The sequence below is a fragment of the Gymnoscopelus microlampas genome (genome assembly GCF_963454915.1).
Source record: "Gymnoscopelus microlampas genome assembly, chromosome: 2".
Taxonomy (NCBI): Eukaryota; Metazoa; Chordata; class Actinopteri; order Myctophiformes; family Myctophidae; genus Gymnoscopelus; species Gymnoscopelus microlampas.
Window position 1 is genome coordinate 14,543,005 of NC_139939.1, and position 16,129 is coordinate 14,559,133.

A 16,129-nucleotide genomic window follows, 5' to 3' on the forward strand; every position below is an offset into this window, starting at 1 on the left:
ATTCTCTACTAAATCGATAGACTTTTTTCCTCTTGGGAGCATGAAAAGTACACAGCAAATGTCATGGCAATCTTGCCATCACTGCTTGAGATATGTTGATCACAGACAAGCAGATGCGGGTGAAAAACATCCTCCTTGACAGAGGTGTTTATGGTTATTATCATTATTATGGCTGTTAGAATGCCAGCCAGCTAAACACGATTGTGCAGGAAACTCCCAAAAACTATGCAGAAAAACGCATGTGAACTAGTGTGAACGCACGTAGGTGAGTGTGCAAAGCAGAAAGGTGCTAATGACAAGATGACAGCTATTATGAAATCATGGTACAGTGAGAGAGAGAGAGAGAGAGAGAGAGAGAGAGAGAGAGACAGAGAGAGAGCGAGAAATAGAGAGGAGGAAAGATCAGAATAAAAGAATGAGGATGCAGACTAATGGTTCTATCGAAACCCCTGCTGTCATGCTATGACAACAATCCATCTGGGTGAGTTTGCATTTATCCACACCCGGAAGTCCTTGTAGAGCCTCTTCTAGAGAATGTTTTGTGTCCCGAACTTAAAGGGGAAATCCACCCCTTTTCAATATTTAACTATGTCATTAATATAGCATAAAGGAGTTGTGTGGAAATAAGAAAAAAGTTCCCCCCTTTCTGTGTTGCCTTGAACTGGAGGATTGATTGTGGGTTTAACATTGCAAATTACACTGTGATGACTCATCATGGTGTAATTTGCAATTCCTCCAGTTCAAGGCAACACAGAAAGGGGGGAACTTTTTTCTTATTTCCACACAACTCCTTTATGCTATATTAATGACATAGTTAAATATTGAAAAGGGGTGGATTTCCCCTTTAAGTAGTGTAAGTAGTAATGTATTTTTGCGAATGTGTCTTTTGGGTCTCCGGCTGAAAACCCTTAAGCAACCTACTTAAAGTTTCTTAACTAGTACACCTCAACTACAATGTTCTTTCAGTTGAGTTACCCTTCACCAGCATGTGTGCTTTTGTGTGCTTTTCTCCGGAGCTAATATCTCAAACAGCTGGGCACACTGCCAGTTTCAGGAAAGTTTTGTTGTTTCTTCCTTGTAGTGTGTGTGTGTGTGTGTGTGTGTGTGTGTGTGTGTGTGTGTGTGTGTGTGTGTGTGTGTGTGTGTGTGTGTGTGTGTGTGTGTGTGTGTGTGTGTGCGTTTGTGCGTGTGTGCATGTGTGCGTGTGTGCGTTTTCACCTTTGCAAAACTGCATGTAGTCTTTTAACCGTTCCATTGGTGTGGTTTGGTTCACTCCTCCCCTCCACCTCCTTCACCTCGCCCCTGTTCTCTCCTTCCTCCTGATCCATTCCTCCCCACTCCTCCCGTCTCTGCATTCTGATTGGTCTGGGCGGGTCTTGATACAAAGCCTATCAGATTGCAGGAGGTAAAAAAAAAGGGAGAGTTAGATATTTCAAGGATTTGATTCTCACATCTTGACAAATGTGTAAAACATGTTTTACAGCACGGCTGAAGACTAAGGTCTCTCTCTTGATTGGATACAATTGGTATCCCAACCAGAAAATGCATTTTCTGTTTACTTAAGAGCTGGAGACCCCTGTTACTGAACAAACACTCTGTGGCGATGGATACTATGAGAATATAGAGCTATTCATCATTTAATTTAAGAAAGTAAAATCACTTACCTTACCTTTAAGTGACCCTGAGCAAGACACTTGCTCAGGGTCTATATGCCCTCTATGCAAACGTCATTTCCCCTTGGGGATCGCTACAAAATAGCCTACCCTTCTTTTCTACACCTCAACTATGCGTACAGAATACTTGTGACAAGGATCTGATATTTAGGGGTTCATGCAGAGGTATAATTCCAGAAAAGAACTAGAGTGTGGGAAACAAAAAGTGACGACTTGAGCCGCCCTATGACATGCTCCAAATAGGTTCAAAGTGGTTAATGAATGTATGGTTTCAGACAAGAAAATGTCTATAACATGTGTGTGACATGTCGATGGATGGGCGTGGATTGAGAAGCATTCAGCGCCGAGAGATGTTTAGATGTGGAGAAAATATGCATGAAAGAACTAAAGAGGTTAAATGTGAACGCTAGGTGGTGGCAGTTGTCATCCCCTGAGACCCCAAATGGTGTCCTTGGGAGTTGGGACCATGCCAAACCAATAAGAATCACTGGAACCTCGAGATGAATTATAACGTATGTGCTTGTAATTGTAGTCGTTGCATACATTCATCTACAAATGCACACACATCGTCTGAAAGGCAAACAGCCTTTAGCCGAAAGGTTTGAGAAATGGGTGGAATGTCAGCGAATGAGAGATGCTCTCCGCTCCTCCAACAGCTACAGAAGAGATGCTTTGAGCAATGTACTTAACCCCTGACTGTTCCAGTCGGTGTTCTGTGGCCGAAGGTGACATTTTGTGGCTCTTGAGATCTTGTGAGATTGTAGATCTGCCATTTTCAGTACGGGACACGTACGATGGAATATAAATGAAACATCATGCATGTAACCATGAGGTGGTTGCAGAAAAATAGTTTCCTCAGTCAGTCTTCACTGTGTAAATGTGTGCGTTTTTGTGCATTTTTGTGTGTGTGTGTGTGTGTGTGTGTGTGTGTGTGTGTGTGTGTGTGTGTGTGTGTGTGTGTGTGTGTGTGTGTGTGTGTGTGTGTGTGTGTGTGTGTGGTGGGGGCGGGTGTACTTGTATTACTATACTTGTGATGGCCATATGGTATAGTATAGTAGAATTTGACAAAAAGTTTGACATTTTTCCTGGTCCTCAAAATATAAATGGGTTTTAATGGTGAAAAGGAGCTTTTTAGAGTTGTGTGTTAATAACGTTGTAAAGAATGATACAAATTAAACTCACCTCAGCCATTCCATCACCCTCCTGTCGTTCTCCGCCCACCTCCTCCCGATGGCCTCCAGTTTGCCTCTCGTGTTCTTTTCTGTCCTTCAGTCTATCCACCATCTTCAACATTGGTCCTTGATCGGTTGCTCCAGCCACAGTATCCTCAAATCCGCGGGGTACCGGCAACAGGCCCACTGCACACGACTCTACGTTCTGCACCTCTCGAGGTTCTTCTAATCGCCTGGCTGCCTCCACGTTTCTCTTTGTCTTGGGGAGACTGACCGATGCGGCGGGGGCGTCTTTCGTAAGAGGACAAGCCTCTCCGCCTGGGCTACCTCCGTCTCGTCTCTCTGAGTCCAGGGATTGGGCCTGGGGACTCTGGAACTCGATGTGAAGCAGCGTGACAGCTCGCTTTCTGCGAGGGGGCTTTGGAAAGGGTGCAACCCTACCCCCTGTTGATCCTCCTCCAGGCTTGCCCGCCTCCTGACCCAAGGGGGCGCAGGGGACGGACCCCAATGTTGCCCTTTCTCCCAGCGGGGAGGAGCTCTCAGCTACGACAGAGATCACCTTGAAATGTTTCTCTTCCACCACTTCTTCCTCTTGTTTCTTTTCCTTCCCCTTTCCATTTCCCGGGCCTTCCTCCTCTTGACTTGCACTCGACGTAGCTTTGCTTAAGTTGGACATTTCATTTATTGCCCCCTGCTCAACCCCCTTTTTCTTCCCCTCCTCACCACCTGCCTCTGTCTCCGGCGCCGTGAAGAGTTTCTGAGGTTTTGGAGGTGGACTTGGGCGGTGTAGCGATGGCGAGAGCCTCTGTCCTGCTTTTGGCGAGGCAACGCCACACTCCGAGCTTCGGCGCCCCGCCACAATAAGACAATCTTTTCCAGGCTCATTGTTTGACCCACGGTTGAAGTTCAGACATTGGCCCATGACCTGACACGATTCGGGAGGCTTCTGCTTATTGGACGGAGTGGCGTAGATAGCCTCTTTCCCAGGGTCTTCAACATCAAGCTCATGGTCTAATGTTTTCCCTGTTGTAGGAGAGTTCTGACGGGGAGAAGAGGACCGATGCGGAACCTCTCTCCCAGGACCTGTAGACCCTTGGTGTGACCCTGGGCTTTCCTGAGGAGACTTAAGCCAGGGCTTGGGGGGCACCGGGGGAGGAGTTCGCATGGCATTCATCGAAGGGGGTAGAGTTTTTCTTCTCTCCAATTGGACATTGGAAGCGGGAGAGGACCCATCTGTTTTCTGTGCTGGATCTGACATTTCTGTAAGACGGAAATTCACACCATAGTCAATCACATCCTTTTCAACTATGATCTTCTGGCTAGAGTGAGGTCTGATTTGCAGACCTTGACCTTCATCGTCTTCTCCATGGTCAGATCCATCTTCCCCTTCTACACTCGCTGTAAAATCGTCAACACTGACTTCCAGAGCTGCGCGAAGACCAGAATCCCAAACAGCTGTAGGCCTACGTGTCTTGTTTGAGTGTGTGCAATCACGGTACGCATCTGGTAGGCCCAAGTCTGTCCGCAAATCTTTTTTGCCCACGTGTGCATGCAAGAGCGCGTCAGTGTGTGCTGCACTGGCGTCTCGGAGCGGGTCTGCCATGCGTAGAATACTGTGCGCTAGGGAGAGTGCACCGATATGCAAGGTGGCCACATCTGAGCAGGCCTGAGATCTGTGCATGTCACACAGCTGGAGCGGACATTGTTCTGTGATCATCAGCGATGAAAGCAGACGTGCATCACCATGCATCACTGAGTCTGGCTCCCTGCGTTTGGCGACAAGTCGCAGCCAGGTGGAGGAACACAGTAGAGGACCACGGCTGTCTAGTACAAAACAACACGTCCAACAGAAATAGGGGATGAGACACCGATTAGATTTCACATACTGTACCACTGTACGTAGTCGTTATGGACAAACAGAATCATTGTCTTATTTGTGAGCATTCTATGACAGAGTCTATCGCAGAGCACAATAAAGGCATTGTACATGCTCCTTTACTTCTATGAAGTGTTACACCACAACAGACCTTTAGCTAAGCTAAGGCAATGGGACTGCGAGTGACATGTCGATCATTTGACCAAATAATGTACAATATGGCATGACAATGTATACAGGTACTTTTGCATCTGTATACATTGTGCAGTATCGGTTTGAGCAATCTATACAGGATTTCTTTCAAATGCAATGGTTTTTATTATTTTGCAATTATTTTAAGTACAGTGGCACAAACGATATCAGCTCACTGCATCAGTCCCACAAATCCTGAGTGTTACTTTAACTCTGAGAGTACACATCTCGTCCAAATGGACCCTTATGGGTCTGTAACTCTGGGATTGTACAAATGAAATTGCAGAGTTAAATTAACACTAAAGTTTTTACTGTCCTACTATTTTGGTGAAGGTCTAAGTACAGTATAGTGCATAGTCATGTAAAACTAGGTCATAGTACTGTATGTCATTCAAGCTAAAAACATTTCTTACCATTCAGGTCCCTCGACAGGTTCAAGTCTTGGTTTGTTGTCTCTCTCCCCCTCTCTCTCTCTCTCTCTCTCTCTCTCTCTCTCTCTCTCACTTTGTGTCAGTGTTTCTTGCTGCTTTTTCCTGAGGTGTTTGGGGTTTTCCCCCAGCGCTCTGTGATGCTTACAGTCATTTCTCACTACCTGATCCAACCTGTTCCTCTACCTCCTGTCTCCCAGCAACGCCAAAATTGAGTTATGCCCAATTTATGCTCCATCAACTCATTGTGAGCTGTTAGATCTGCTATCTTTGGTGCGTCATGCACCAAAGATAGCAGATCTACCGGCTAACTGGCGCACAACTAAGTATACATCAAGCATAACTCCTAACCCAATAACCCCAACCCCTAAATGCCTAATCACCCTAACTCCAACCTGAATCTTTTCCAAATTGTATAAGTCTGACTATAACCTCTTTTTCACCATTAAAAGAAACATTGATCGTGTGAGGACCAGGAAAAATGTCCTCACAATGGCTTATTGCCAAATTCTACTATATTACTATACCACGCACAGACACACAGACACACAGACACACACACACACACACACACACACACACACACACACACACACACACACACACACACACACACACACAGAATCTGTCTGTGACAAAGCAGATAGAAGCACTGTCAGTTTTACACTTGACAACACTCTAAATGCGTCCAAGTTTATTTGGTGTTACTGTTTGTGAATATCAGTTGACACAGGAAATAAACTTGGACCCAAGCTGTTCCGTTACCACTGACAGGTCTGTTCAATAATGCTGTATAATTATTGCTGCTCCACTGATCTCGTTCAACCCAGATTTGGCACAAACATGGGGTTAACGTCGTTCTCCTGCTATGCCACTAACATGTGGAATGCCCTACCAACAGACACCAAAAAGTGTGACTATTTACTTACGACCCATAAAAATTGGTCCGCGACCCACAGATGGGTCCCGACCCACCGTTTGGGAAACAATGGTGTAGAGACCAATGGAAACACTGCATTCAACAGCACGTGATTCTGCATGCGGAACAACAACAAAGTCCAAACACAGTCTCCTCATACAGCCAGAGTCAGACAGACAGCTCTACTAAACAATCCAAAACAAACTATATCTTATATTATTAATGATGAAGCGGGCTCTGTTCCACGTGTCAGTGGTTTACTTGGCGTGCATCGCCGTCGCGTGCACGTCTGTGTTCGACAGCGTGCACGTGGACGTGGACTACTCTCACTATGCAGAGAGGAGAGTGGAACATCTGCCCAGCTGGCTGGCCATGCCCTGAAACTCTCTGATCAACCTGGCATACATACTGATGGGCATGTACTGGCTGTTCATGTATCGGTATGCCTGGCACAGTTATTACATTATTATTATTGGGTAGTAGGGGTGTCTAGTACTACCAGTGGTCGAAAAAGTATACACTTTTTTACTTAAGTAAAAGGATCAATACTGCAGTGTAGAAATACAAGTAAAAGTCCGTAATTAAAAATTCACTTGAGTAAAAGTACAAAAGTATTGGTATCAAAATGTACTTTAAGTATACCAAAAGTAGAAAGTTCTCATTATGCAGAATGTCCCGCCGTTTCACAAGTTTTCAAAAGTATAAAATATATAATAATCTTTTGAAAATAGCTGTGAGCTTGTAGATCAGCTATTTTCAAATGGCCTAAATGTATATAGGGCTGAAGTGGTTAATGTTTTGTAATAATGATCAAAATCTACAAAGTAACTAAAGTTGTCAAATAATTGTGGTGGAGTAAAGGTATAATATTTGCCTCTAGTGGAGTAGAAGTAAAAGTATTGAAAATTGGAAATACTCAAGTAAAGTACCAAAATTGTACTTAAGTACAGTACTTGAGTAAATGTAATTAGTTACTTTCCACCACTATCTACTACCCCAGTCAATAGCAATGATTAGCTATTATCTGAATTTAGAGCTTTAACTTTTTAACAAAACATAACAAAAACCTTTAGGAAAAATATCACATACACATTTAAAGGTAGGGTAAGTGATTGTTTTGGTTAAAACAAAACGTTTTTTGTTAAAGCACTGTATTCTGATTGTAGGCCTAATCATGGCTATAGTGTTCTCTAATAAAACAGATAATACATGTTTAGGTGGGTTGCCAATTTCAGCCAATCAGGAGAGAGAACCCATTTATCAATTATAGTATTCCAGTTCTAATTATGTCTGTTTATTTCTTTGTGTCATTTCACTTAATTAGTATCCGAGTTCTCTATCCTGATTGGATAAAATTGGTATCCCGACCTGAAAATGTATTTTCTGTTTATTAAAGATCTGGAGAGACTCCTGCCACTGAACAAACACTCTATAGCAATGAGTACTATCAGAATATAGAGTTATATAACACTTATTTTAACCAAAGAACATCACTTACCCTACCTTTAAATCATTAATCGCTATTTGTATGACAATGAATCGTCATTTAACATGTAATTATGTTGACAGCTCTACTGGACAGAAGACCGGTACAGAGACAGCAGACAGCTGTTATGTGAGAGAGGTGTTCTCCCTCATGGCCATCCTGTACGCTCCCATCCAGTGGGCACGCCTCGCCACCCTGCAGCGCCCCCTTGCTGTTCTGGACCAGTGGTTCACCCTGCCCATCTTTGCCTGGGTCCCTGTGTGGAGCCACTTCATAGCCAGTGGCGGAGGAAGTAATCACATTATTTTACTTAAATAGAAGACGTGTAACTCTGAGAGTGTACAAAATGGAACCAAATGGACCTTCATTTGTAGCCTGGCATGGCCAGACTATCACTGCGTGGATATTAGTCTGAATTTGAAGATAAATATTCCATTTCTCCCCTGAGCAAGCCAGTAGGCTCTATTAGCTCAGAGTGTTAAAACATGTCAGCACTTCAGGAGACCCGGGTTCCAATCTGGGGTAGAACGGCACAGTTACAGAAGGTAACTTTAAGTACAGTGCTTGAGTAAACGTACTTATTTCCGACCACTGTTTCCAGCCCATGGCCCTGTTTGGAGTTCTGGATACGCCCTGCAGGTGGAGCTGTGCTCCATCCTCAGCTACGGCCTGGCTCTGCTGCATGAGAATGGCTTTGATGTGGCTCTGGGCTGTCATGTGGCCTTCACCTTGTTCCAGGTACAGTTATTATATCATAGTCATGCATTTTTCATTCGTTTTACATTTTCATTTAATTTTGACTTTTTGTTTTCAGTTCAGCTTTGATTAGTTTTTAAAGCAAGTGTGGTCATTTAGTTTTTAAAAACTTTGTTTTTAGTTTCAGTCTTTTATTCGTTTTAGTGTTTTTTTTATTGTAATATATGGATTAGTCAGGGGCAAGATTCAACAAGGTCAGAAAAAGAGCAAACATTTTCAAAAAAGAAATGTAGCTTGTAGATCTGCTTAGATTATTTGACAAGGACTAAAACTAAGTAAATTTTCTCTATGATTTTTGTTAGTTTTGTAAGCAAACTATAGTTTAAGTTAGCGAAACTAGTTCTCGTTATTTCCTTTAGTTTTAGTATACTTAAATAAACCATAATAATAAACCCATTTCCAGGCGGTGCGGGTGCAACGGGCGCACGGAGACGCGCGGTCCCAGAGATACCTGCTCCTGGCGGCGCTGTCCTGCATGGGGTTCGTGGTCCTGAAGCTGCTGGATCACTGGCTGGCCCAGTTCGTGCCTTTTCAACGCGTGACGGGTCACTTCTGGTCCAAGGTGTGTGACGTGTTCCAGTGGCACTACAGCTTCTGTTTCCTGACCAGTCTCACCGAGAGGAGGACGCACACGGACTAGAGGCGTGATTCTCAACCTTTTGAATGTCAAGGACACCCCCGGTTTGATATGCACTAAAATATATGCACAAATGGACCCATTTGTTACATATATCCATTTATCCAAATTTCTTGGGCAGGAAGTGTGTGTGTGTGTGTGTGTGTGTGTGTGTGTGTGTGTGTGTGTGTGTGTGTGTGTGTGTGTGTGTGTGTGTATATCTTACATTTCTTGAATTGATAAGCTCAGATCCACCGTCCCCACCAATCTACCTTGGCCAAATGTCGAGTTCTACTGTACACTGATGTCATCAATATGAAGTCAGCGATTCGCTGGTTGTGTTGTTCGCTCCACTGTATGCCCCTCTCGAGAGTGCACAAATGGAACCAATTTGGTTACAGTATATTCCACAAGAGTCTAACAGTGTAATAGAAAGTTTCTGTTGTTGTAAATAAATTACAGCTACATCAGTGGATATCTCAACCACAATTACCACAACATTAAGAAATGGTAGCTCAGTCATGAATTAAAGGCCCAAGGTGGAATTTATTTTTTCATCATGACGAATTTAACTGTAGACAAAATATGCAAATACCTACTATAATGAAAATAAAAAATATTATAAAAATAAAATATTCATTCTGAAATCAATAAAGCCTATAGGGTTCTAAGATGTTGTGATCACATCTTGATAATCTCCCTATACACATCAGTTAAAGGTGCTGTAAGTGATATTGTTTTGTTAAAAGTGAAGAAATTATTGCTATAGAGTGTGTGTTCAGAAAGTATCCTCACCTCTTTAGTGAACAGAACATATTTTTTTAGGTTGGGATTCCAATTTCATCCATTCTGGAGAGAGAACTCATACAGGATATAGAATTGAAGTGAAATTGGAAGTGATGTAACAAAAAAGAAATGAGCAGACAAAATTGGAACTGGAACACTATTCACCTGTTTCTTGGCTGTGTGTTTTCCACTTCCTGTCGGATTTCATTGGATATCATTAGTCATCTGACCGGTTTCATTGGATTTCATTGGATCAAAAGACAGGAAGTGGAACACAGTGAAAAGCCTAGGAAACAGGTGGATACATTTTAAGATGATAAAGGTTGTGGAGTTCTTAATCCTGATTGGATAAAAGTGTAAAAATTGGATTGGATAAAATCTGAACATTTATTTTTTGTTTGCTAAAGAGCTGGAGAGACAGAGAGACCCCGGCTACTGAACAATCAATTGCAATTATTACTATCTTTAACCGTTAAACCCCCCCACCATATTTAAACTTGTGGAATATCATTAAAAATGCAGATTAGTAATGCCAGTCAGTACAGGGTCTGAAAACGACTTCCTATCGGTCCACAGCAATGCCAATCCTGCCTGTCGGAAGTCGTGATTGGTGCAGTAGATCAGGGGGTTCAGCCCACAGTTTAGATAAGACATCACTGATGACAGGGTCCTCAGCCAATCAGGAGCTGGTGAGAGGTCCAGTCTACCAAGGAGGATAAGCTGGTAGTGAATGAGAGAGAGATAGAGAGAGAAACAGCATATGTGTGTGGAGACAAATTTAGCTTTCCACGACAGCTCTGAGGCCACGCCGGGCCGTGCACGTGTGAACAGCTATCCTTCCCCTTCATTTACACTTGTTTGCACACTGTGTCACACACCAGAAATAGCACATCAACAAGCTCACAACGTGTTGTGGGCTATTTTCGGTGTGCAACTCTAGTGCACAGCTATGGGTGAATTTGTAAATACACTCTACAAAGAATATCTTTTTAACGTTGCCATTTTAATCTTTGAAATTTAATTAAAGAGCTGGTGCCATGTTTTTGCACTTTTTCTGTTTTTCATGTGTCTATGAGGTTGATAGAACTTCATTAAGCCCCCCGGTGGTGGTTTTATGGTGTTTTATGTCTTCTCTGATTATTTGGAGTTTCTTCCTGGAGGCTGAAATCTTGAGGGTCAAACGTTCCAATAGAGAAACAGCCCTTTAGTGACATCACAGAGCCCCCAAAAAACATACCCTCCCCCTCATTATCATAACACAACAGGTGTGGGCATGAGGAGGAGGAGGGACTAGGACAGGTGGGTGGTGCTAAGGTGGTGGAGGAGGTGCTAAGGTGAGAACCAGGCATACTTAATTGACTGGAGGCGTGTCCATATAAAAACATTTTTTTAAACAATTTCTGTACACTTTTTTTTTTTGAAAAAAATCCTTACATAATAATAATACCTTATGATCAGGTTTTAGGGTTGAAAAATATCATGGCACTCCATCTTTAAACTAACATTAATTCATGTATAAACATGATTATTACCTGTTTTGTTACATAGATGTTTTTTTTTGGGCATATAAGGTTTCCACCCGACAGCGACGATATGCATAATTAACATGGAACTCTTGTGTGTGTGTGTGTGTGTGTGTGTGTGTGTGTGTGTGTGTGTGTGTGTGTGTGTGTGTGTGTGTATATATAAACGTCACACCTCTGACACAGCAAAGGGAGTGTAGCAAAGAAGGTAGACGGACACCAAGAGAGGAGTGACAGCGGACAGGTCTTCATCATCCCTGAGACAGACAGACAGACAGACAGACACACACAGGACAGATAGAAGCAGAGTACAAAGAAGATGTAAGTAGAAGTTAGGTGGAGAAAGTCAAAGACGAGAATGACAGGAAACACAGGTATCATTTCACTAATTCAAACAGAGGATATAGATTCTCTTATAGTATTTAGTTACTCTATTGCAGGGGTCTTCAACGTTTTTCAGCCCAAGGACCACCTTAGCTGCCAGAGAGACATGAAGCAGGGACCCCCACTTTATACTGTATAAAAGTGTGCTGCAGATAATGAAAATAGATGAAAATAGCTGATCTACAAGCTCACAACGCCTCGCAGTGCAAGACGTTGTGAGCCTGTAGATCTGCTATTTTTGGCTAAAGTTCTCCTCAGAATAGGGATGCAAGGGTTCAAGTGGCTAATGTAAAAAAATAAAGAAAAAAGGTTCCTATCACACATTTTTCACACAAGATTTGGCGGCGACCCCTGCTCTATTGTTAAGGTCATACCTGTCACAGTATGAGCACCAACAGTCGACGACGGTTAGTACAGTGCAGAGGAAGATGATGAGGAACGGGACGAAGATACAGACGGAGAAAGCACAAAGGATGTACACCAGCATGTCAGAGTAGCTGCTCTCCCAGAACACAGCACACAGCATCTCTGCTGGGTCGTACCTGCCATAGAATGGAGGCAGAATGGAGAAGGAATCCTCACATCTACAGTACATCTGTACTCATGTTTGAGACTGAAACCAATATATCGGCCATTATTAGACTTTTTAAGATCAGATAGTTATGCAGTCTGACTTTTAACTCTAAAATAATAGCTGATCTGCAAGCTCACAACGCAATGTGACACATTGTGAACTTGCAGATCAGTAATTTTATGTAACGATATTGGACATTTTGGCCAATTTCTTTTTACAATTTCCGCCTATAATGACATGGCCAAAATAGGGACACCGGGTAGAAAGTGGTTAAGGTCCAGTGAGTACTTGATCCAAGCGTAGACAACAGGGACACTCCCAAACACCACCCCAGTCACCCAGGACACCAGGGAAGCTGTCACCATGACCACAGAGAAGCCACTTCTTATGGAGGCCATGCCCGTCACCCGCTGCACACAGAGGATGGCTTTGATCGAAGGAGAGAGGACAGGAAACACATGATAAATAAGCCACCAGTCTATGGAAGTAACGCTATTCCCAACAACAGTTCAGTTTATACAATAAAAATAGGCTACATTGGGATTTTGGCATTAAAAAGAAAGAAAGACATTTATGTGAAAATATAACAGGAGAACAGCAAGAAAGCAGGATAAAATACAAGGGAATCCCAGGGACTCACAGTACACTGGACATTACTGCAGGCCATTTTACAAATCATACTGTAATTTGTTTGATTTTGGAGGAATCTGTATATACAATTATCTAGACTACAGTTAGTGCATACAGGATGGATCATGCATGTGTGTGTGTGTGTGTGTGTGTGTGTGTGTGTGTGTGTGTGTGTGTGTGTGTGTGTGTTACCTACGAGGAGGCGATGAAGGAAGTGTGTGTGTGTATGCCTGTATCATTGGTTGTCGTTACCTATGCTTCCTATGGAGGAGGTGATGAAGGCGAACTTCAGCAGGCTGACGACCTCGCACCACGGTGATCTTTGACCTCCGGTCAACATGGCCATCAGTGAGCCAGAGATGATGAGGAGAGAGCAGCCTGCAGAACACTGTCATTAGATCAGCTGTTCCCAAACCGTTCCAATGCCAAGGACCCCAACTTTAAAATAATGGAAATAGCCAATCTACAAGCTCACAACACGTTGCATCGCAGAGCAATGTGAGCTTGTGGATTTTTGTTGCTTTTGAGAATATTTTATAACAATTACCTCAACACACCGTTTGGTAACCAGTAACCACTGATTACTGTATGATCACTACCAATTAAGCATGACATTTGAAAAAAAAACGTTCTAAAATTGTGATGACGATATGTATGTACTGTACCTAGGTCTGACAGGGTGAGACTGATGAAGGGAAGCCAATAACGACAGGAAAACTGACCCCTGCACTGAGGAAGACAAAGAGAGATGGAGAGAAAGAGACAGAGGGAGCATGGGGATACATTTAGGGTTCTAGGGCCTAACAGAGAGAGAGACAGACAGTCTGGCAGTCACAATGAGACAGAGTCTGTGAGTAGGTACAGTAAAAAAGACAGAAACAGAGAGATCCTACCATGACTTTGACCAGCAGAACGAGGCAGTTGCCCAAAACTCCCATGGTCATCTCCACTCCCAACACGGTCACCAGCACCCATTTCTCCACCTCTGTCCACGACCGCTCCACAAGGGTCCCATTAAAGCTCCCGCTCACTGAGACAGGAGCAGAGGACAAAAGGATCGATGGAGTTAGAGGGTCCTGGCCGCCAAATAGTAGGAAAAAAAATCCTTCCTCCCCACTGGCACAAACAAGTCAGCACAACTTAGGCTATCCATGCATGAGAACAAAAGATGTTGAAATATGATATTGGACAGACAGTAGACTACACTTACTTTTATATTGAGCCAGTCAGGCCAGTGCTGCTGAATAGTGGCTGTCAGGTGCTGGGAGTAGACAGATAGCTTCAGCATAAGAGTCATCAAAAAATATTCCAATTAAAACTCACTTGCTTCATTTAGCTCAACATTAAAAAGCCATTTCCTGTGTGTGTGTGTGTGTGTGTGTGTGTGTGTGTGTGTGTGTGTGTGTGTGTGTGTGTGTGTGTGTGTGTGTGTGTGTGTGTGTGTGTGTGTGTGTGTGTGTGTGTGCTACTGCTACTATGTAGTACTACTACAACAAGGATTTTTGAACCCCCTCAAACAATGCATGTAGACTCTCACTAGAGTGACTGTGCTTGGTTTGTCTTATCGCAACCGGGTAATTTTTTGTGTCCTTTATGCAGATGTATTTTTCTTAAAATAAAATAAAACCTGTACTAACATGTGTGACCAGGGCACTTAGGCCCGGAAACAGGATACCAGACTACGCCACTCTGGGAGTTTCACCCAGAGAATATTATATAATGCACAATACACATTGAATACTAGACCACAGGTTATTTATAATAAGAGGAGCAGAGACATGTGTTTCCAGTTGAAAGAGAATATTCATTTTATTTATAACTCAAGGCAGAATAAGCAATTCATTCAAACTGGAAGGGGGCAAGTTCATGAAATTTAAGAGTTATATTTATTATCAATTACAAAGACTAAGTAAAATGTAATCCACAATTCTATCAAACAGTATCAAAAGGGATAAAATGGGGCAATAGCCTAGAGTACCAGTAACCGGGGGGGCATAGGTGTCCTTACACACAGGAGGGAGGCAGGGAGTGAGGGAGTGAGGAGAGAGGGGTTTCGCCGCCACCAAAAGCGCACAAACGGCACACGCACTAAAAGACAAGAGAAAAAATGTTAAAAACAACACAACACTGAAATCTTAAAAACTAAATCAGCATGCAGCCAAAACAGTAAATCATGCACTAAAACTAACACAAACTCCAATACAGCCTATCACCAGTGACCACCCACCTGTCGGGACTACAACTATAGCCCCCTAGTACTGGTACGGTCGGAGCCAAAGATACCTCAGTTTATACTATTATATCTATTATCGAGCAGCTGGTTTGCACAAATACAATAAATCAAAATAAACAAAAATCAAATAACCAAATCAAATAACCAAAAATAAACCTAAATCAAATAACTAAATCAAATAACCAAAATAATAAGGACAAAAACAGCAGCGGCAAACGGAGCTTCACCTAACAAAACAAACAACCGCGACCAGGCAGACGGACAAACGCCATCTAACTAGCGGCCGCGTACAGCTGCCTATTAATCAGCCTGGTGATTACGGGGGCGTTGCTTTGCGTTGCGTTGCTAGGGGCAACCACAGAAACTCAACCCACTACACATGCTTTTTTAAATGTGAGGGCAGATCAAACCAAAATAAAAGAGGAAGGCACATAGATTTAAGAAAGAAAAAGACACCCTTCTCTTTTCTCCAGTGTGTTAGAGATGGACATTCTGGACAATCTAGTCATGAAGGTAGTCTAGGTAGAAATTTCTGTGGCTGCTGCTAGACATTCTGGAAACACGAGATCCATCATCCAAAAGGAAGATGGTATGGTACCAAATTCCAAGACTGAAACTTTTGCCCTCCTATCACTCTCACTAGTCACATATTTCAACAGGTCACCAATTTCACCGTAACACCACCGGAGGCAAGGTGGCAGAAATGTGTGAATTGGATTTTTCTCTCTCGTGAGAATACTGGCGCGCAACCATTCGCGCTTTTGCTCAATCAAATAGCTAAAAGTAGTAAAATAATATAAATATCATACTATAATTCTAGTAACCTCTGTAGTGGTGGTGAGTACGTGAGTGAAGATACCCGGTTCTCCTCACTGGCTGGA

At 42.9% G+C, this 16,129-nt stretch overlaps 3 protein-coding genes across 4 annotated transcripts; 1 reads left to right on the forward strand and 2 right to left on the reverse strand.

Moving 5' to 3' along the window:
- Positions 1-378: 378 nt before the first annotated feature.
- On the forward strand, positions 379-10,369 carry LOC311035390 (transmembrane protein 187-like). Of its 2 annotated transcripts, none has more exons than XM_084043560.1 (4): positions 379-481; positions 7,830-8,038; positions 8,348-8,484; positions 8,906-10,368. In XM_084043560.1, exons 1-4 carry the CDS (start codon positions 432-434, stop codon positions 9,140-9,142), a joined length of 633 nt encoding a protein of 210 aa, XP_083899686.1. In that variant the 5' UTR covers positions 379-431; the 3' UTR covers positions 9,143-10,368. The 2 variants fall into 2 exon arrangements, with proteins under 2 accessions (XP_083899686.1, XP_083899687.1); XM_084043561.1 differs by lacking the exon at positions 379-481 and adding an exon at positions 6,422-6,700 and having other exon boundaries at positions 8,906-10,369.
- On the reverse strand, positions 1,215-5,379 carry LOC311065053 (uncharacterized protein; the record flags this gene model as incomplete). Its single annotated transcript, XM_084085237.1, has 3 exons — positions 5,327-5,379; positions 2,856-4,669; positions 1,215-1,388 (listed from the first exon to the last, which is right to left on the reverse strand). Exons 2-3 carry the CDS (start codon positions 4,593-4,595, stop codon positions 1,215-1,217), a joined length of 1,914 nt encoding a protein of 637 aa, XP_083941363.1. The 5' UTR covers positions 4,596-4,669; positions 5,327-5,379.
- Positions 10,370-10,410: 41 nt separating the features above from the next.
- On the reverse strand, positions 10,411-16,001 carry LOC311054008 (uncharacterized protein; the record flags this gene model as incomplete). Its single annotated transcript, XM_084069857.1, has 9 exons — positions 10,411-10,624; positions 11,603-11,684; positions 12,186-12,353; positions 12,674-12,812; positions 13,268-13,393; positions 13,681-13,744; positions 13,909-14,045; positions 14,994-15,103; positions 15,922-16,001. 9 exons carry the CDS (start codon positions 15,999-16,001, stop codon positions 10,415-10,417), a joined length of 1,116 nt encoding a protein of 371 aa, XP_083925983.1. The 3' UTR covers positions 10,411-10,414.
- Positions 16,002-16,129: the final 128 nt, after the last annotated feature.

Bases quoted from the DNA above. Each gene is read 5' to 3' on its own strand.
- LOC311035390 (XM_084043560.1), top strand. From the start codon at position 432: ATGGTTCTATCGAAACCCCTGCTGTCATGCTATGACAACAATCCATCT. The intron at 8,039-8,347 runs GTAATCACATTA...CACTGTTTCCAG, and splicing joins CATAGCCAGTGGCGGAGGAA to CCCATGGCCCTGTTTGGAGT. The intron at 8,485-8,905 runs GTACAGTTATTA...ACCCATTTCCAG, and splicing joins TGGCCTTCACCTTGTTCCAG to GCGGTGCGGGTGCAACGGGC.